Source organism: Phocoena phocoena, chromosome 5, assembly GCF_963924675.1.
Source record: "Phocoena phocoena chromosome 5, mPhoPho1.1, whole genome shotgun sequence".
NCBI lineage: Eukaryota > Metazoa > Chordata > Mammalia > Artiodactyla > Phocoenidae > Phocoena > Phocoena phocoena.
The window spans coordinates 134,721,016-134,743,667 of record NC_089223.1 but is presented as its reverse complement, the minus strand read 5'-3'; the positions used below and the strand labels follow the sequence as shown (position 1 = coordinate 134,743,667).

At 40.0% G+C, this 22,652-nt stretch overlaps 1 protein-coding gene and 1 pseudogene across 1 annotated transcript in view; both read left to right on the top strand.

The window, feature by feature from the left end:
* Nucleotides 1-22,652, top strand: part of ELF2 (E74 like ETS transcription factor 2) — a 94,921-nt gene that overhangs the window by 15,407 nt on the left and 56,862 nt on the right. The window contains exons 2-3 of the mRNA XM_065877530.1: nt 9,209-9,296; nt 10,737-10,975. Coding sequence (XP_065733602.1) covers nt 10,904-10,975 — 72 coding nt within the window. The 5' untranslated portion in view covers nt 9,209-9,296; nt 10,737-10,903. The remainder of the gene's footprint in view (nt 1-9,208; nt 9,297-10,736; nt 10,976-22,652) is intronic.
* On the top strand, nt 14,482-17,608 carry LOC136123741 (large ribosomal subunit protein uL4-like; annotated as a pseudogene).

Below are 22,652 nucleotides of genomic sequence, written 5' to 3'. Positions count from 1 at the left end.
CGTTCCTCTTTCTGATCCATTAGGTTGTTTAGATATATTTGCTGCAATAGCAGGTAAGGTAACTGTGACCCCCTATGCTGACACAGCTTTCTTACAAATTAAGAATTGCATTAAGAAGCAATTAAGTCAAAAACTGAACACAACCTGTTGGAAAATTGTAAATAAGTTTGTCAAAGGGTTAGTAAATACTATTCAATTTACACAACATATTTAAAAAGAACCAATGCATGTGAATGGATTTCACACTTTAGATGGGAAACTAATAAAATCAGTTTTCAACCTCTCCTTGGACCCCAGTTGTACAAAATTAGATGAATCATAATCCTTGATTCATGACACAAATAATTTGCCCAGTAATGGCTGTTGTTTGTTTATTTTTAATAATATGATAAACACACATGAGTGCATCGTTCAGCATGAGAACTAGAGCTTTTTTTTTTTTTTTGGCTGTGCCTCTCAGTTTGCAGGAGGGATCTTAGTTTCCTATGGGAGCTCCCGAGAACTAGAACCTTGACAAGAATTTATATCACATTTAGCCATGCATGCCTTAATATAATTTATTTTAAAATCTTTAATAGATTTTGGTTGTGTATATTTCTTATTAATTAGTAGGAGTTCTTTTTTCCTCCTGTTTTGGAGGGAGGGGAATTACTTTTCCTAGTGTCTTGTCTTTTGGTTTTGTTTTTGGCTTGCATTGTTAGGAATTTTTTTTAAAAAATTGGTGTAGTCAAGTTTAGTCATTCTTTAGGTTTTTTGCTTTCCATGTATTAAGTAATTATTCCTTAACTATGAGTTCATGAAGATATTCTATATTTCCTTCTAATTTTGAAAAAAATTTGTATATTTGTGTCTTTAGTACACCTGTAATTTATTTTGTGACTGGTGAGAGATGGTGATGTAATTTTTGTCTTGTATGGATAATCACTTGTCTCGGCATCATTTAATAGTCTTTCTTCCCCATGGATGTAAACACTGCCTCTTCCTACATTAAGTTTCCAATATGCATGGGTCTTTTTCTGGCCTCTATATTCTGTTCCATTGGTATATTTGGTTATGTCTACACCATTACTTATTGTCTAATTACCATAGACTAGACTAGGTAGGGCAGTTCTTCTCCAGAGGGTTTTGGCTCACTTTTGCCCTTTGTTCTTGTACATCCCCCCCACCCCTTTTTTCTTCTTAACTACCTTTGTCAAGGTTTTTGTAAAACCGTCGTGGGATTTTTGACTGGACATATATTGAATTTCTTAGATGAATTTGTTGAGCGTTGACATGTGTAAGATACTGAGCTTTCCTATCCAAGACTGCCAGGGAATTCCCAAGATTTCTTTAATTTCTTTCAATACGTTTATTTATTTTCTCCGTAGAGGTCTTTGTTAGATTGAGTCTTAGGTGTCTTCACGTGGCTTGCGGGATTTTTTTTCCCTGACCAGGGATTGAACCCAGGCCACGGCAGTGAAAGCGCTGAGTCCTCACCACTGCAGTTCCCTAACTGCCGGGGAATTCCCAAGTCTTAGGAGTCTTATATTTTTGTGGTTATGGTAAACGATATCCTTTTTAAAAATTACATTTTCTGTCTGTTGCGGGTACATAGAGAAACAGTTGATTTTTATATATGGTAAGTCCCCTACATATGAACGAGTTCCGTTCTGAGCGCGCATTCTTAAGTCCAGTTTGTCTGTTAGTCCAGCAAAGTTAGCCTAGGAACTCAGCTAACGCAATCGGCTGTATAGTACTGTCCTGTAATAGGTTTATAATACTTTTCATATAAATAATACATAAAAAACAAACACAAAAAATAAAACATTTTTAATCTTACAGTACAGTCCCCTGAAAAGTACAGTCGTCCAGTACAACAGCTGGCATCCAGGGGCTGGCGTGGAGTGAACAGGCCGGGAGAGTTCCTGACTGGAGGAGGGAGAGGAGGTGGGAGATGGTAGAGCTGAATCAGGATCGTCCACAATAGGAGACGGAGGGCGAGCTGCAATTCCACTCACGCCTGGCGCTGATGGCCCAGGTTCTGGTTCCTTGCTAGATTCAGTTCTATCTACCCTCTTGAAAAAATGATCCAGTGATGTCTGGGTGGTAGCTCTTTTTATCTCGTCATAGATGACATGGTAGCGCTGGATTGCATTCTGAACGGCTGCTGCAACCTTTGCGTACCGTTCTACATTTGGGTCCTGGGCTTGAAATAAAGATACCGTACTGCTGTACTCTGTACAGTAAAGTACACAAAAGCACAACCACTTGTAGAGGATGCACGCATGTGACAGTGTACGCCAGACACGTGAACTAACTTATGTGATTGGACATGTGAACACACTTTCTCATCTTTGAAAGTTCACAGCTTGAAGTTTCGTATGTAGAGAGGACTTACTGCATTCATCTGTATCCACACATCTTGCAAACCCTCTTCTTCTAATATCTGAAGGTTCTTTTGGGCTTTCTATGTAGAGAGTCTTATCATCTACAAACAATGGTAGCTTCATTTCTTCCTTTACATTTCTTTTTTCTTTTTAAATTTTACTTAATTTTTGGCTGCGTTGTGTCTTCGTTGCTGTGCGCGGGCTTTCTCTAGTTGCGGTGAGCAGGGGCTGCTCTTCGTTGTGGTGTGCGGGCTTCTCACTGCGGTGGCTTCTCTTGTTGTGGAGCACAGGCTCCAGGCGCGTGGGCTTCAGTAGTTGCAGCACGTGGGCTCAGTAGTTGTGGCATGTGAGCCCTAGAGAGCATGGGCTTCAGTAGTTGCAGAGTGTGGGCTCAGTAGTTGTGGCTCGTGGGCTCTAGAGCACAGGCTCAGTAGTTGTGGTGCACGGGCTTAGTTGCTCTGTGGCATGTGGGAATCTTCCCGGACCAGAGATCGAACCCCTGTCCCCTGCATTGGCAGGCAGATTCTTAAGCACTGCGCTGCCAGGGAAGTCCCTCTTCCTTTCCATTTCTTATGCCTTTTAATTTTTCCTTATCAAACTCTGCTGGTCAGGATTGCCAGTGTGGCTTTGAATTGAAGTGGCAATTGTAGGTATATTTGTTCTGTTCCCAGTATTGGGGAAAAGTTTTAAATATTTTGCCATAGAGTCTTGGCTGCTTTTTCCTTTCTTTTCTTTTTTTTTTTTTTTTTGCAGTACGCGGGCCTCTCACTGTTGTGGCCTCTCCCGTTGCGGAGCACAGGCTCTGGACGCGCAGGCCCAACGGCCATGGCTCACGGGCCCAGCCGCTCCGCGGCATGTGGGATCCTCCCGGACCGGGGCACGAACCCGCGTCCCCTGCATCGGCAGGTGGACTCTCAACCACTGCGCCACCAGGGAAGCCCCAGCAGCATGATTTTATAATAGGCAAAAAGTGGAAACAACTTTGTACCAACTGATGAATGGATAAATAAAATGTGATGTATCTATGCAATGGAATATTATTCAGCAATAAAAGAATTGAAATACTAATACATGTTGCACATAGATGAACACTGAAAACGTACTGAGTGAAAGACACCAGTCACAAAAGGCCACATATTTAAAATTCCGTTTATATGAAATGGCCAGAACAAGCAAATCTCTAGAGGTAGGAAGTAGATTAGCATCGCCAAGGACGTGAGGGTGGGGGAGGGTGGGGAGTGACTGCTGATGCACGTGAGGGTTCTTTTTGGGGGTGGCGTGCTGAGAATGTGCTAAAACTAGATTGTGGTGATGATGGCACTTCATTCATATACTAAAAACCTTTAAGCTATATGCTTTAAGTTGGTGAACTGTGTGATATATGAATTATATCTCAATCAAGCTGTTTTAAAAAGTAAGTACATATGTAGTTTTGTTAGATATTGCCAAATTCTCCTCCCAAAGTGTTGTGTCACCTTGCTTCCCACCAGCAGTGTATAAATGTACACAGTTTTACCAACAGAATATAATGTGATATATACATGTTAATTTTCACCAATCTGATAGATGAGAGAAATGGTATTTCAATTTTTAAAAACTTACCTTTCTCTATGAGTGAATTTGAACATCTTTTCTTATGTTTAAGGGCTATTTTTGTGTCTGGTTTTGTGAATTGTGTGTTTGTGTTTTTCACATTTTCATATTTTTTATACCACAGTGTTTCATATTTTTCTCTTGTTTTCTTTCTTGGTCCTTTATTCTCTATTTTAAGCATTCCTTATGTATTAGTGATAGTAGCCTTTTGTAATATAGTGTCATATTTCTAGTATCATAGATTGAGTTTTCCTTGTTTTTGTACTTTATGTAAATAAAATCGTACATGTGAACTGTTTTTGATGAGAGTGTGATCTGTATTCTAAGCAACTAAGTTATAGTCTAAGCTGCATTTACTTCTGACTGATACTTAGGTTTGCTATCATTTCTCACAGTTTTTTTCAGTCCTGACCGTTCACTTAGTATTCATGATTCAGAATTGTTTCTCTTATTGTTATGCCAGTTTCCACCCCTTCTTCTAACCCCAGACCAAGTGGTGGCTCCTTTCTGAAGTCTTTTCTAGAATCTTCCCATCCCCCCCCCCCCCTGCACCCCCCGCCCCAGGGCCGACTGGGTGTTCCCTTTTTTTTTTTTTTTTTTTTTTTTTTAATTTATTTTATTTATTTATTTTTGGCTGCGTTGGGTCCTTGCGGGCTTTCTCTAGTTGCAGTGAGCGGGGGCTACTCTTGGTTGCGGGTTTCTCATTGCAGTGGCTTCTCCTGTTGCAGAGCATGGGCTCTAGGCACGTGGGCTTCAGTAGTTGTAGCACACTGGCTTAGTTGCTCCACGGTATGTGGGATCTTCCCGGACCAGGGCTCAAACCCATGTGCCCTACATTGGCAGGTGGATTCTTAACCACTGCGCCACCAGGGAAGTCCGGTGTTCCCTTTTTTAATGTTTCCACTGTACTTTGTAGTTTCCTTTATGGTGTTTACATTATGGTAATTGCTTCGAGTGCCTCTCCTTACTATAAGCTGTTTGCAGGCTGAGTCCTAACTTTGTTTTTGTGTTCTTGGCATAGTGCTGTATTTGGTATACAGTTAAGTGCTTAATAAATATTATTGAAAGAACTGGTATAGTGAAAGGGAGGAAAGAGGTGATGTTATTATACGGGAAAAGTTGTCCATGAGGGGCAGGTAGAATCTGAATAATCAAAGAAGAGGGCATTCCTGATGAGAGAAGGGAGCCAGCAAAGGGATAGGGATGGGAATGAGCATTGGTCTGTGTCGTGAACAGTGAAGACATTTGTCTGATTGGAACGTGTTTGTTTATCCTCGTATTCATCACATCTTTACTGTTTATCTGCTATATGGAAGGCAGTGGTTTAGGTGGTATCAACCACAGATTTTTAAAACCTGGATACACAGATGTTTAAAACTTGGTGCTTTGAGAAAGTGGTAAGAAGGTAAGAATATTAAGAAGGTAAAGTGAAGCAGGATTTTAGGGAGCACTAAAGAAAGGCATAGGTGTTGGGCTTGCTGTGGTTGATGGGAGGGGCCACCTGGAAGCTGTTATTTCCCCGATGTTTTTGTGAGGGAAGTATATAACGTGGATTGGGGGAAGAGAATTAACCGAAAATGACATTGAGCCCTTCAGTGATGAGGTTGCTTTAGAGCTGAGACCTGTAAGACAGCTAGGAATTGGCCAAATGGGCAAACAGGGGAAGGGTGTCAAGACAAGAGAGAGAAGAATGTAGAGAACTGTAGACAGCTGTGGTGCAACCAACCAAGATGGAGGGAGTAAAGGAAAATGAGGCTGGGCCAGTGAGCATGGATTAGATTTGTGACTTCCATACCGGAGCATATCAGAATGAACATTTTATAACTTCTGAAAAAGAGACCTAGACCCCTTGCTCGTTTCTACTAAATCAGTATGCTTGCAAAGAGGTTGAAATTTCATCTCGCAGGTGATGATGAACTGCTGAAGAATTTTGAGAGGGGCCTGATACTATCCCATCTTGGATCACCCTGACAGTGCAGTTAGATGGACTGGAAGGGAGGGAAGATTAAAGGCCAGGAGGCAAAATCCGAGGCTCTTACAACTATAGAAAAATGAGAATAAGGGCCTCAACTAAGGCAGAGGATATGAGATTACTGAGCAGGAGTCACGAGTGAGAGGGGATGATGGTGTTGATGGGGAAGGAGCCACAGACGACTGCAGCCTCTGCTGCTTTAGGCAACTTGTGTAGGTGGCAGGGCAGCTTATGGGGCTAATTCAGCACAGCAGGCGAGCTCATACCTTGGGGGAGGTAGCAGAGAAGCAGTTGAGTTTGGGACATGTTGGACTTGTTTCACACCGTCATTCATCCCATTTCATGGCTAGTCCAGGCACGCTGACTGATTCCTCTGGATTCATTCTTGACTCTTCTCTTTCATTCACACCCCGCGTCCAGTTTGCTATCAAACTTCGTCCATTTTACCTACAAAAATTTCTAAAAGTTGACCACTGTTCGCTCTCTCCAGAACCCACCACTCAGTCCTAGCCAGTGTCATTTCTCACCTAGTTATTCTAGGAGCTTCCAAATTGATTCCCTGCTTCTGGCCTTGTCCCCTTGTCTGTTCTCAACCCAGCAGCTGAATGAACGTTAGAATAATCAGGTCATCTCTCTGCACAAAGCCCTCCCTCTCCCGGGGTCAAGGTCAGAGTCGTCATCGAGGGCTTACGTGACCCCTTTCTGTACCCCTTGGTCATCGCATCTGTTCTTCCTTCCTCTTGCTCACTTCACTCCAGCCGTATTGGCCTCCTTGCTGATCTTTGAACTTTCAGGCTTATTCCCTCTTGAAGATCTTGAATGTTCTCTTTCCTTTCACGAGGGAGCTCTCCCCATGGCCCCCGTCACTGGCACAGCTCCTTCCTACTTCCGAGTTTTCACTCATATGTCACTTTTTCAGTGAATTCTTCTCTGATTACCCAGTTTGAAATTGCAGCCCTCTTCCTTGCCGAATATTTTCTCCTTTTGGTTCATTTGCCTCCTTGGCCTTTATCACCGTCTACATGGGTGCTAAACATATTTTGCTATTTTCATCTCTCCCCACTGGGATTCAAGATACATAAGAACAAGGACTTCTGCTTTTTTCACCACTGTACCTCTAGCGACCGAAAACTACTCGTATATAAAAGGTGCTCAATTAGTGTTTGCTGAGTGACTGAATTAATTAATGGAGTCCTTGGAATATCCTGGAATAGATGCTTGCTATTTATTTACACCCTATTTAATTTCACAAGGAAGTACAGGCGAGAAAATATCTAGCAGACAAACTGGAGCCCATACAATGGTTTAGACTGGAAAAGAGATTTGAGTGAAGCCGTGGCAGTGCGTGAAATGGTTTAGACAGAGTGAAGAATCAGAAGAGGACTGCGGATGGGATCCTGGAAACACCTACCAGGATTGACCAGAGAGTTGCACTGTCCTTAGTCATCCAAGCGGGAACCCTGCTCTGGGTTCCCTCATCTGGCCTTCCTGCAGCTAACCCCTGCTGATAGGATAGGTTGAGGATTTTGAGGGGCCAGTCCATCTGGTACCCATTTCTAGATCAAGCTAAGAGTATTTGAATCCCAGAAATTCCCTGCCCATGTAACCCTTCACAGGTCTCTTCCCTGATTCTCTCCTCTGTTAACTATACCACATGTATGGGCTTCCCCTCGGCCTAAGGGATGGCCAGGTGGCAGCTGTTTGCAGGCATGTGGCCAGAGCTTAGACGTGTTGTCTGGGATGTCCACATGTGTGTATGTGAGGCTCCTTGTAGCCTGGAGGGGAGCCAAAGGTGGCATGAGAAAAAGGGGCAGGCTGCAGGGAGATGGGGGAGCACGGGCCTCCCATCCCCCCCCGCCCCCCCTGCCGCCATAGATGTTAAGTCTGAGAATGCCAAATCAGAACTTAGCCTTGTAGGTTGTTATGAAAGTGTATATGTCAAGACAGGAGAGTAAAATAAAATTTACTAGCTTGTTAGTTTGGTCTATAACTTTAAAATACTTAGGCATGTGGTATATGGGCTTACATTTGTACTCTTCAAGCTCCTTGAAAACTAGGGGTGGGCCTGCAAGAGGCAATTGAAAAGGAATAGCTAGAGAGGGAGAAGATAAATTCAAGATAGAGTTTCAAGGAGGGAATGATCAACAGTGTCAAATGCTTCAGAGACGTTAAGTCCTATGAAGACAGAAATGTATCCATTGGATTTGATAACCAGAATTTAGTAAAAATTTCAGTTGGTGGTGATGGCTGCCAAACTTCCATAGAAGGAGTACCTGAGAAATCCGGAAGTGGAGACAGGGTATAAAAGGTTTTTTAGGTAGAACCTTATCTGAGAAAGGAAGGAACTAGAGTGGTAGCTGGAGGGGTATGCAGGGTCATGGAGGAGTCATGTTTAAGATGAGAGAGTCTTGGGGCTTCCCTGGTGGTCTGGTGGTTAAGACTCCAGTTTCCACTGCAGGGGGCACGGGTTCCATCCCTGGTCCGGGAATTAGGATCCCTCATGCTGCACGCAGCACGGCCAAGAAATTTAAAAAAAAAAAAAAAAAAGTTGAGAGAGTCTTATAAATGTTTAGATGTTGAGGGAAAGAACCCAATGTTCAGAAAGAGAAGGTTAAGGAAAAAGAGGGAATAATTGGTGGAACAAGGCCTAAGATCCAGTGCACAGATGAGCTTCAGAAAGGAGGAGGGCTACTTGAGGAGGCTCGGGGTGTTAGATTTGTATGCGTGCAAAGTTTGGAGGGTGAGACAGCAAGAAAGTGAATAGCAGGAAAGTTATCAGCAATAATATATCATTAGCGTCGTTCAATAGTAGTTTTCTGGGTTAGTCATTTTTTTCTAAACTTTAAAATTTTTTAGGCCTTTAAAATTAATTAACTCACGTATTTGTTTTTTATTGAAGTATAGTTGATTGGGTTAGTCTTCTTAAACTTGATTTTATACTTCTGGGGATCTGGGGTTATACCTGCAGCCATGTGTTCAAATCCTGTTGGTTGATTGAAATATAGCCCATGATGTGGGGTGTAAGCTATGTATGTTGGAATCTGTCGTTACTCAATACTTGGTATCTAGTGGTGACTTAAAATTTTAAGTTTGGTAAAAACTCTTGATTCCTCAATAACCCAGGAGTAATTTCTTTATTATGTTCATTATAAAATGTGTACCATCAGGCTTTGGGGATGGTTTGTTGTAATAAGTACCTGCTGTCAGAATCACACCTATTTTGGGCAGAATATTTTTTAATAGAATTATATTAATACTGCCTTTTTCCCCCCACTAGTAGTTCCAGAGAGCTGCTGGTTTATATTTTAACTCTTGCCGAGTTGTGAAAATAGTGAAGGATGCTTCGACTACTGAACATTCAAATTGTAAGTAAAGTAATTTCTGCTATTACTGTCCATATGATTAGAAAACAGAGACTGAACATAGTTGTTACCTTGTGTGATAACCGTAAGCTTTAGTGTGATGGGATTGTGGATTTTTCTTAATTTTTACTCTTAAGATACAAATACTTTCTATCCCATTTTCTGTTGATAAGATCAAAAAGGAGACTAATAGTACTGAATGGGTCTTAAGTAGTGAGGTGAAATTTCTGCTTTTTTTTCCAGGTATTTCTTTTTATTGTATAAGTTTATGGAAATTCTTTAATATTTTATTTCCATATCTGTATGGTGCCAGTGTTCAAATTTAATATAGGCCACATATTAATGGAATGGTTAATTAGAAACGGTTATTCTTTTCTCTTTAAATATGCTTAATTTTTTTGCATTCTTAAATTTTTGTGGGAAAAAAATCCTGTCAGAAATCTCTGTAATTTCTCTATGAAATATTTAACATACACAAAATCAAATAAAGTGTAACTTTTTAGAATTATTAGAATAATCTAATGCATAAATCTAGGTGATGTGCATACTGGTGTTCATCTCTAGTAGGGAAAAAGCTTTAATTACGTTTTCTTGAAACCCTTTGCTATACTGCATTTTGAACCAATAGCAAAAAAATTATTGAGGAAAGAATGATAAAGTATATTAAAGTCATTCCAAGTCATTTCACGACCTTATTTTCAAACTACTTTGTTTGAAAGTATAAGTTACTCAAATTAATCTATTTTATAGACCTTGTATGAGTATTCAAAATGTGAACACAAAATGAGATTGCTACCATAGCAGAAAAAAGATAATTCTAATTAATTATTCACATAAACAAGCCAAATCAGCCAAAGACGAATGCAACATTTACAAACCAGGGACTTCCCTGGTGGTCCAGTGGTTCAGACTCCGTGCTTTTGAACGGCGGGGCGGGGTGGGGCACGGATTCGATCCCTCGTTGGGGAACTAAGATCCTACATGCTGCGCGGTGTGCGGCACGGTCAAAAAAAAGAAATATTTACAAGCCAATAAATCTTTTAATTTGTTAAATAGATGAATAATTTTGGAAGTTGTCTCGGTCCAGCACGTTTTGTGTTTTCAGTGCATACATTTTTTTTTTAATTTCAGGAATTTTTACCAGAATATTTCAGGAATAATCGTACATCTTCATAAGGGGAGAAAGTTACAACATTTTATCTCTTAGAATGTAGATGTCATCAGTTAACCAGTGTGCAGTAGCTTGGTAAGAACTTACTTCAGATTGTTCACGAACTTGACAGCTCTGAGCAGAATGTTCATTACTGCCCTCTTTTGACACAGGGCTGTATAAGCCTATCTCCTGTCAGTTTACAAAAATGTTAAACATTGGATGCAAAATAGGTTGTGCTTTATATCCATGTTGTATCTTTTTAATAATTTTTCAATTCTTCCTCTTTTTAGGCTCTCTGGTTATTCATCTTCAGAAGACTGGATTTCTGGATATCTACTCCACTCCTTCTCTGTGGACTTTTAAAACATGATAGTGCAAACCTGTAACACTGGCAATCATCCATGAACCTTTAATTACGTCGACTGATTGCGTTTGAAGCTTCCTCAGGGAATAAACAATGACATCAGCAGTAGTTGACAGTGGAGGTTCTGTTTTGGAGCTTTCCAGCAGTGGAGTAGAAAATCAAGAGGTTAGGCATCCAATGTATTACATTTCTGTTTTGTTCATAGAAATCAATGCATGAACTGATTTTGAATTTAATGGGGAACAGGTATTTGAGAGGAGAAATATACAATGCATGAGACTGTGTATGTATGTCATGTGTCCTCATGTAATTAGGCAATAGAAGGTTGAGGAAGGGACTGCTGGGCCTGAGTTGTTGGAACATTGCATATATTGGAATGAACTGGGAGGAAAAAATTGAAAGAAAGAACACTGTAGTACTAGTTGAGAGATTTAAATTCCTAACAGAATCCATTGTTTTGGATTTGAGAGTGTATAGGCATGTACTATACCTAAACACCTAAGTTACATTCATCTTAATTTAGACTTTTGTGTCTCCTTTAGCTGTTACCTTTGTCTTTTGGTTATTACATCTAATTCAGTAATTAGTAATTACATCTAGTGGGAATCCATCATATTTTAATCATGTTATTTATACTTAAAAATTTAGATAATTGGTAAATCAGAAAGGAAGTTCAGTATTTGAAATTTTATACTTGAAGAATTTTGCAGCTTTCGCATATTTGGTTATTTTTTTTGTTATTGATAACATTAAAGAATAAGAGATGGGAGTAGAAAAGTAACAGTACCAGAAATATATGGACTTCCAGGGCCTGGCTTCTGTTCCCACCATTCAATAAAGACTGACTATTGGGAAGTATCTAAATTAAAATGGAATAATGCTGTCACAATAATGGACAAATATTTGGTCAGAGATAAGATGAGAAAATGGAGAGTTTACTGTATTTTTAAAAATCTGTTTTTTTCTGTATTCTGTGAAAGATACTGCTCTTACTGGTACTTAGTACCATGACTGAGAAACAAGTTAGGATGTCAGGCTGTGTGTTCTGGAATCTGGATTTTTCTTCTAGCTTGCTTGGTTGGTGTCTGTGCAGTCTTCCAAGATAGCTGTGGGCAAGTTCAGTGGGTTTGTTTTCAGTGGACCGGGTAACTGAAATGTTCCTGTTGTATTTGAATCGAAAACTGGTTCAAAGTCTTTAGCCACAGCTAAAGAACATGTTTTATTCTCATAATCAATTTCTACTTCTTTCTTAAAGATTCACTTTCTGTATGATTACTTCCAGGTATGATTCTCCAAAGAAATGAGGGGCTCGGGATTTCTGTCCCCTCCTATATCACCCAGACTAATTATTGCTTCTTCAAGTACTTTCTCTTTGCCCCATAGTTTTACTCCGTTGGTATTTAATTCTATGGGGGGAGCTGCCAAGAACAGTAGGCAGAATATATTTACCATATGCTGACTGGGTACTGCTATTATGAGAAAAAGAGTACGAGCTTGTTTCTGGAAGACTCTATACTTTTCTTCATTTACATGGAACCCCAGGTGTTCAAGGCTTGAACAACTGATTATTATGGAAGAAAGAATCTGATAAATGAAATAATTTTACCAGGGCATTATTGATTAATGATTTATGCAGTAGCCTTATAAGGTTGTCATAGGCATTTTAGGAAGTGTGGCACCAGAAAGGAGGAAACTATTCTTGGGGACTTTTTCTTCAAATTATACCCAAGTAAGTGGGTGCCCACTTACTTTCATTCATTTGTTCCTTCAACAAACATTAGTTGACCACTTACTGAATGTCAGTTACTTTTCTGGGCACTGGGGATAAAGTATTTCAGAGTGGTTATGAAGAATAAATCAGGGCTAGAGAGAGATGGAAAGTTGGTAGCAGTATTTTAATTAGGTGGACAAGGAAGCCTTCCCTGAAGAGGTGGCACTTTAGTTTAGACCTAAATAGCATAAGGGATTGGGCTGTAGAAACACCTGGGGAAGAGAATTCCTACAAGAAAAGCCACTAGTATCTAAAACGTCTCCTGATTTTACAAAGTGAGTTTTGGGGATAGTGGTATTTGAAAGATAGAATTTTGTCTTACAAGCAGCTATTCAGGAATGTATGTATAATATATATCTAAACTATGTATACTCTAAAGTGTAGGGTGGGGTGGAAAAATGACCTGTCAGGATTTTATTACGATAGCTCCAGAATCTGAAGAAAAAATAAATGTTTAAAAAGTGGTGGGCAACACATTTTAAATCAACTATACTCCATTAAAAAATTTTTTTTTAATTAAAAGAGAAGTGGTGGGCATTTGGAGAGTTGTTAGTGATTTTTAGGCTTTATTTTTTATAACTTTATTACTGTTTATAAAAGTAATACATTTTATTAAATTAGGATAATTCTATTTCTGACAAAGATACCAAAAGAAAGTAAACTATAATCTTACTAATGAGTATAGATAAAAAAATCATAAATAAAATCACAATAAATTTATAAAATGCAGTCATATATTAAAAAATCCAATTACCAAATAGGATTTAGATACATAGGGAGAATTCAATTTTAAGAAAACCATTAATATAATATATACACCTACTAATATGCCATATGATATGTTAGGATAAAATACTTGATGAAATAGGATTTTATGAAATTCAGTATTCATCCTGATAAAGACTCTTAATAATATAGATGTATATTTCCTTAACATTATTAAAGAAACTTAAAATCAAGAGCTGGAATCCTATTTAATGGTGAAGTACTGGAGTATTTTCTCTGAAGTTGGAGAGAAAGTCAGTATGTGCACTACCATTACTATTATTTAACATTTTCCTGTAATCAGACCAGATAATGAAAAAATACATAAATATTATAAAGGAGACCAAATTATTATTTGCAGATAATATGATTTGCCACCTGGGAAAACCAAAGGGAATCCACGAAAACACACTAGAACTAATAAGAGTGCCTAGTAGTTTGGTGGGTACAAAATTAACATAAAAATATCTAGCTTTCTTTTGTAAGGGCTGTAATTAGAAGAGATCATGGAAAATAAGATCCCTTTCAGAAAATAAACAAAAAAATGTAAAAGAGGAATAAATGTAAAAGATACATGGGACTTGTTTGAAGAAAACTAATTAATGATACTTAAGTAGACTTCAGTAAACAGAGAGATATACTTCGTATTAGGGTAAGAGAAGCGAGAAGGGTCAGTATTAGGCAGGATGTCAGTTTCCTCCAATTAATCTATATATTTAATTCCATCTCTATCAGATGCTAGGGCAAGTTTGGGGGAAGTTGGTCATATGGACCTAAAGATTATATGGAAGAGCAAACATACAGGAGGAGCCAGAGCAGTTTTTGCAAAGGAAATATATAGCAGGTAGGTCTCGTAGAAATGGGGAATTAATGCAGAAAAAATAAAAAAGGATTTAAGTATATTTTAAAAAACACAATGAGTGCAAGTTTTAGAGGGCGTCTGCTTCCAGACAAACAAGATTGGGAGTTCTTCCGCTTCACATGGTGATGGAATAACTGAGACCAGATTTATACTCCCACCATAAACAACTAGGAAAGTGAACAAAACATGAAAGCACGGTTCTGAGACATGCGGCTACAGTCTGAATGTTTGTGACCCCCACGAAATTCCTAGGTTGAATCCAGACTTCCAAAGATGATGATGATTAGGAAGGTATTCGGAAGTAGGGCTTTAGGGGGGTGATTAGGTCATGGGCGGGGGAACCCTTATGGATGGGGTTAGAGCTTTTATAAAAGGCTCCAGAGGGATCTTTTGCCCCTTCTGTCACGTGAGGGTACACCAAGAAGTCTACGGCCTGGAAGAAGGCCCCCACCTGGTCACGCTGCTGCCCTGATCTCGGACTCCCAGCTTCCAGACCGTGAGCGATAAATTTCTGCTGTTGCTCAGCCACCTAGTCCGGCCTTTTGTTATCGTGGCACGAATGGACTGAGACAGTCGGACGACAGGCAGTGCCAGGCTGTGCCTCTTGAGAAGAGAGAAGTGGGTGTGCTGACTTACTGCCTGGAGCCACTTTCTGGACCACAGCGTGGGAAGGAGGAATCCAAGCAGGGTGTGACGGTGTCGCTGAGCTGAGGAAACAAAATTTGGAATTTGGAGAGGCTAATGCAACTAATTTGAGGGGCAGAGTATCTGAAAGGAAGAAGCTGCCCAGAGGAAGAACGTCGGAACTCAGCCTTGGGTTCCCCTAGTCTTGAGCTGAATGAGCCCCCAGCTGTAGTATGAAACTCTGTGAAGCCAGGCAAAGAATGGTCAGAATAGTGTAAACTCAGTAATTTACTGAAAAAACCTGCAGAATTCACTCAGGGCCGGGAGATCCTAGAGTTCCAGTCAGCTGGAGTGGAGGGTCCTTGTTAACTGCCCGGGGCATTCATTGGAGACTCTGGAAGAGTCATGCCTTACAGTAGAGCTGAACTAGCCCTAGAATAAAGGGGAGTCCAGACTTGCCCTAAAAAGGGTTAAAAACAGGCCTTGAAAGTTGATCTGTAAGTAATGTAGCTATCTGTCAGAGTAAACGTTATTAAAATAGAACAATGTGAAGTATACCCAACAATGTAAATTTGACATATGAAATATACCCAATCATGTTGAATGCAAGGAAGCAGGAATAATATAACTTGGAGAAAAAACTGTCAATGAAAACAAATACAGATGGTAGATATGATGAAATTAGTGGATACGATTTCAAAACAGCTATTATAAATACGCTCAAGAAATGTAAAGAAAACATGAATCTCAGAAGAGGTGTAAATGACATAGAAGAACCAAATGAAACCTCTAGAAATGAAATATATACTATAGGAAAAGAAAAATTCACTGTATAAGATTAAAAATAACTTTGGTACTGTGTAAGAAAAGACCAGTGAATTTGAAGAGGGCAATAGAAACTACTTTATGAAGCGCAAAGAGAAAAACTGAAAAAAGAGAAAAAAAAAAGAACAATGACTTGGTTACCTGTGGGACAATATCAAGTTGTCTAACATAATGTAATTGGAGTACCAGAATGAGAGAACAGAAAAAACATGTGAAGAAATGATGGCTATAAAAATTTCCAGGTTTGATGAAAAATATAAACCCATAGATCTGAGAAACTTAAACCCTAAACAGGATAAAGCAGAGAGCAAATAGACTGGTACATCTGTATCAAATACACTGGTACGTTATTAGGTACATCATAATGAAACTGCTGAGAGCCAATTTCAGAAAGAAAATCTTAAAAGCTTCCGGAGAGCTTTTCCTTTGGGAGCCGCTGGGTTGAGAGGAGCGTGGCCTCCTCCCCTCCCCGCCGTGGTGTGTGCTCACCCACTGATATCCATGTACTCCGAAAACGGGGAGCCATCTGGCACAAATGTCACTTTGCCTGCTGTGTTCAAGCTCTGATTTGACCAGATATTGTGAACTTTGCACCAACTTGTGCAAAAACAGCACAGCCCAGTGCTGTCAGTGAATTAGCAGGTCATTGAACCAGTGCTGAATCTTGGGATACTGGCAGAGCTGTGGCTCGAATTCCCAGAGTTCGAAGTGGCGGGACTCACCACTCTGGCCAGGGTGCTTTTGAAAATATGTGTCGCGGGGACCACGTGTTTGCGCCCGCCGAGACCTGGCGACGTTGGCACCGCAGAGTGAACATAATGCAGAAGCGATACGCCATCTGCTCTGCACTGGCTGCCTCAGCGTTACCAGCGCTGGTTGTGTCTGAAGGTCATCGTGTTGAGGAAGTTCCTGAATTTCCTTTGGTGGTTGAAGACAAAGTTGAAGGCTTCAAGAAGACCAAGCAGGCTGTTTTGCTTCTGAAGAAGCTTAAGGCTTGGAATGATATCAGAAAGGTCTACGCCTCTCGGAGAATGAGAGCTGGCAAAAGCTAAATGAGAAACCGTCACCGTATCCAGTGCAGGAGACCCTGCGTCGTCTGTAATGAGCGCATCGTCAAGGCCTTCAGAAACATCCCTGGAATTACTCTGCCTAATGTGAGCAAACTGAACCTTTTGAAACTTGCTTCTGGTGGGCACGTGCTACGTTCCTGCATTTGGACGGAAAGTGCTTTCTGCAAGTTAGATGAACTGTATGGCACTTGGCGTAAAGCTGCTCCCCTCAAGAGTAGCTACAGGGCTTCCCTGGTGGCGCAGTGGTTGACAGTCCGCCTGCCGATGCAGGGGACACGGGTTCGTGCCCCGGTCTGGGAAGATCCCACATGCCGCGGAGCGGCTGGGCCCGTGAGCCATGGCCGCTGAGCCTGCGCGTCCGGAGCCTGTGCTCCGCGACGGGAGAAGCCACAACAGTGAGAGGCCCGCGTACCGCAAAAAAAAAAAAAAAAAAAAAAGTAGCTACAACCTCCCCATGCACAAGATGCTCAGTACAGACCTTAGCAGAATCTTGAAAAGCCCAGAGATCCAAAGAGCCCTCCGAGCACCACGTGAGAAGATTCATCACAGAGTCCCGAAGAAGAGTCCACTGAAAAACCTGAGAATCACTGAAGCTCAACCCGTATGCAAAGACCATGCGCCGGAATGCCGTTCTTCGCCAGGCCAAGAACCACAAAATCCGGATGGATGGGGCAGCAGCAGCCCTAGAAGCCAGATCAGATGAGAAGGGGCTTCCAGGAAAGATGCCTGTGTTGGGGAAGAAAGGAAAGGAGGCTGTTGGCATTAAGAAGCAGAAGAAGCCTTTGGTGGGAAAAAAGGCTGCAGTGACCAAGAAACCAGCAGTTGAAAAGAAGCCTGCAGAAAAGGAACTCACCACAGAAGAAAAGAAGGCTGCTGCATAAACTTAAATTTGTTTAATCTGTAACGGTCAAATCATTTTGGACAGCTAATTTTGAATAAAGACCCGATCAAAGAGGCAGTGAGAAATATGGGGGGAGGGGAAGAAAAAAGCTTCCAGAGGAAAAAACTCATTACATACAGAAGAACAAAGATAATGACTACAGACGTCTTTATTAAAACTATGCAAGTCAGAAGGTAATGACTTCCTTAAATTGCTGAAGAAATAAAACTTGTCAACCTACAGTTATACATCCAGTGAAAATATCCTTCAAAGTGAAGCTTTTCTCAGACCCAAAGCTGAATGTATCACCAGCAGACGTGTGTTGTGAGAAATGCTCAAAGAAGTTCTTTAGGCAGAAGGTAAATGATAACAAATTAAAACTTATGTATACATAAAGCATTGAAAAGTGCTGGAGAAATGGTTAATGTGTGGGTGAAAATAAAATACTTTTTAAAATCAGTTTTAAATTTTTTGAAAAGATAATTAAGACAAAAATAATAACAGTGAATTGTGGGGTTTACAATGTGAAGAAGTAAAAGAAGTAAATGTATGACAGCAGTAGAACAAAGGATGGGAGGCAGGACATGACAGAACACTGCTGTAAACTTTTTACATTAAACATAAAGCGGGCTTCCCTGGTGGCGCAGTGGTTGGGAGTCCGCCTGCCGATGCAGGGGACACAGGTTCGTGCCCCGGTCCGGGAAGATCCCACATGCCAGCGGAGCGGCTAGGCCTGTGAGCCGTGGCCGCTGAGCCTGCGCATCCGGAGCCTGTGCTCCGCAACAGGAGAGGCCACAGCAGTGAGAGGCCCCAGCAGTGAGAGGCCCGCATACCGCAAAAAAAAAAACAGAAAGCAAAACATAAAGTAACATTATTTTAATATAAACTGTGGTACGTTAAGAAACATATTTTAAGTTCTAGAGTACCACTAAAAGATAAAGCAAAGAAGTATAGATAGTAAGCCATTAATATCTATAAATTAAAATGGTTACTAAAAAATACTCAATTCAAAAGAAGACAGAGTGAAAGGAACAAGTAATATATGAAACAAATAACAAAGAGCAGTTAGGTAGATTTAAACCCTGTTTTAGTGATAATATTAAATATAAATATTCCAAACAGTCCAATTAAAAGGCAGATATTAAAAAAAAAAAGCAGATATTGTTTAAAATGCAGATTGGGTTTAAAAAAAAAAAGCCAAACCTATTTATGTTTCATACAAGAAATTCATTTTAAGTATAACCACAGTTTAAAAGTGAAAGTATAGATATAGATAATACCATGCAAATATTAATCATAAAAAATTTTGAAGTGGTTTTAGGACAGGACTGTTACCAGGGATAAAGGTAGACATTTCATAAATTATAGAAGGACCATCTTCTCAAGAAGACTTAACCCTAAATGTGTATGCACTCAAGATTAGAGCTTCAAAATACATAAAGCATAAACTGACAGAACTGAAAGAAGAAATAGATAAATCCACAGTATTAGAGTTTGCAGCATTCCTTTTTCAGTAATTGATAGAAGATCAATGAGGATATCAAAAACTTGAATAACATTATCAACTAACTTCACCTAATGGACATTTATGGAACACTGTGCCTAATGGCATGTATTCATTTCAAGTGCACATGGACAGTAAGCCAAGATCGTATGCTGGGCTACACGTCTCAGTAATTTAACAAACTTTTAAAGGATTGAAATCATATAGAGAAAGTTGTGTGACCAAAGCAGGATTATATTAGAAATTAGCAAGAATATGCTTGCAGTGTTTGTTTTTTTTTTTTGGCCATACCACTCAGCATGCGGGATCTCAGTTCCCTGACCAGTGATCAAACCTTGGCCCCTTGTAGTGGAAGCGCAGAGTCTTAACCACTGGACCACCAGGGAAGTCCCTGCTTGCAAAATTTGTGAATATTTGCGTATTAAACAGCCCACTTTTATATAACCCGTGGATTAAAGAATAAATCACAAGAGAAATTAGAAAATATTCAAACTGAATGAAAATGAAAACGCAATATATCAAATTTGAGGAACGCAGCTAAAGCAGTGCTTAGAGGGAAATTTGTAGCTTCAAATATTTATATTAGAAAAGGAAAATCAATCTTAAGGTTTCACCTCAGCAAGCTAGAATATGAAGATAAAATCAAACCCAAAGTAAGTAGAAAGAAGAGAAAAATAAATCAATGAAGTAGAAAGTGGGCAAACAATAGAGAAATTAAACCAGAAGCTCATCCTTTGAAAAGATCAATAAAATTAATAAATCTCTAAGTAGACTGCACAAGAAAAAAAACAGAAGGCAAAATTTACTAATACTAGGAATGAAAGATACATTACTATAGATACTAAATATTATGAACAACTTTATGCCAGTAAGTTGCCAACTTAGATGATATGGTGCAATTCCTCAAAAGTCATTCCAAAAGGAAAAGCAAGCCTGAATAGCCCTCTATCCTTTTTTGTTTTCTTTTTTTGTTTTGTTTTGTTTTGTTTTTGGTGGCCATGCCAGTGCAGCATGCAGGATCTTAGTTCCCTGACCAGCGATCAAACCCGTGCCTCCTGCATTGGGAGCATGGAGTCTTAACCACTGGACTACCAGGGAAGTCCTAGCCCTCTATCTTTTAAATAAGTTGAATTTCTAGTCAAGATCTTTCCTGCAAAGAAAATTACAGAGCTAAATGGCTTTCTTGCTCTGCCAAGTGTTTAGGGAATATAAGTCCTTTTATATAAGGACTTATAAAAGGACTTATATAATAATAAGTTGGGGATAATACATTAAACTGGGGGAAAGATTTGAACAGATAATTCTATGAATGGCCAATAAGCACACTTTATTTTATTTTTAAAATATTTATTTATTTTATCTTTGGTTACGTTGGGTCTTAGTTGCTGCTCGCGGTCTCCGGAGCGCGTGGGCTCTGTAGTGGCGGCGTGTGGGCTTAGTTGCCCAGCAGCATGTGGGCTCTTAGTTCCCTGACCAGGGATCGAACCCACATCCCCTGCATTGGAAGGCGGATTCTTAACCACTGGACCACCAGGGAAGCCGCAAGCACGCTTTAAAATGCCCAGTATCATTAGCCATCAGGGAAACACAAAGTGAAAACACAAGGAGATACTACTACATGCTTATCATAGAGCGGTGAAAATTCCGGAGCGATAGCATGTTTGGAGAGGATGTAGAGCAGCTGGAACTCTCATACATTGCTAGTGGGGATGTAAAACAATATACCATGCTTTGGAAAATAATTCGACAGTCATTTTAAAACTAAATATACTATTACCACATGATCTGGTAGTTTGATTTGTAAGTAGATATGGAATGGAAAGGAATGGAGGGGGATAGCAAGGCATTAATAGGACCATTACAGCCATAACGAAGAGAGGTCTGTCAATACAGTGGGATTCTCAGCGACAAAAAGAAATGATCTACTGATGTATGCAATGACATGTATAAATCTTAGCATTATGCTAATTTAAAGAACTCAGATACAAAAGAGCCCCAAACCGTTGATTCCGTACATATGAAATTATAGAAAAGGAAAATTTATAGGGATAGATAGATTGGGCGGTTGCCCACGTGGGCGGGTGGTTGCATGGGGGAGTAGGTGGTGGGTAGTGGTAGTTGTGAGAGTTTGACTGGTACGGGGGATGCAAGGGAGCCTTCTCGGGTGATAGAAGTATTCTGTTTCTTGATTGTGTTGGTAGTTACAGGGAAGTCCATACAGGGATTTCCATAAATTCTACATTTATGGAAATCCATAGAACTGTATACTTAAAATGGCTGCAGTTTATTTACATAAAAATACCTAAGTATTTTTGATTAAAAATAGGTGAAGTTGATTGAAAATAAATGACTTACTAGTTGAGATAGACTATCCTGTGAGTTTTATATTATGCAAATGGTATTTCTTTTTAAATTACCCATATAGACTTTAAGGGTTTTTTTTTTTTTTTGGTTATTTTTAATTACTATTTTTTCATTTATTCTCTTTTTTGTTACTGTTATTTTTATTTTGCGGTACGAGGGCCTCTCACTGTTGCGGCCTCTCCTGTTGCGGAGCACAGGCTCCAGACGTGCAGGCTCAGCGGCCATGGCTCACGGGCCCAGCCGCTCCGCGGCATGTGGGATCTTCCCGGACCGGGGCACAAACCCGCATCCCCTGCATCGGCAGGCAGACTCTCAACCACTGCGCCACCGGGGAAGCCTAACTTTTTACTTTAAGTATGTTCCAAATATTGCATGGGGCATTCTTGACGTATTATTTGTTTATCCAAAATTCACATTTAAAAGGGTGTCTTGTGTCTGTATTTGCTAATTCTGACAGTCTTAGCTTATGGAGAATTATGGAAGCTGTGCCAACACCTGCTGAAGCAGCGTTCACGCATTTTAATCATTGCATATTTTGGTGACTTGAGCAAGTGTGGTGACCCTAAATAAAATACCTGGTGGATGTAAGTTTTTAGTATATTATTGTAAAACAAAGACCCCCCCCCGCCCCGATTCGTTCTTTTCCACCCTTCTTCCCCAGTAAAAATAGCTAACTCCGGCCTACAGTGCAAAGCAGTAACTACCTGCATATCTCTGTGCAGTGGCCACTGGCCCCTATCATTTGGCAGAAAAAGCTCATGAAGTTACTCGCCATCATAGATTAGCAGATGTTGAATTTATGAGTAACTGTTAATATTAAAATTTATTGAGCTTTATCTTTCTTTGAACCAAGCTACAAATACTTAAATGCCAGTTTAGTTTATATGAGGTATGTATTGTTGAGGAGGATACAGAAGTTGACTTGATACAAAATGGATTTGATATAAAAGTGGACTCTTGCTCTCCATCATCTTATTATCTTGTCAAGGAGTTGGATCTGTAAACAGGTAATTATAATATAGGGTAATGCAGAGTGGTAATAATAGGTAAACAACTTGTCATGGAAGTACTTGGTATGGAAAATTGATTCAGATTAGGGGATTGTAGAAGACTCCCTGGAACTGTGTGCTGAGTGGATGAAAAGGAGTTGGACAGATAATTGGGAGGTAATTTCAGC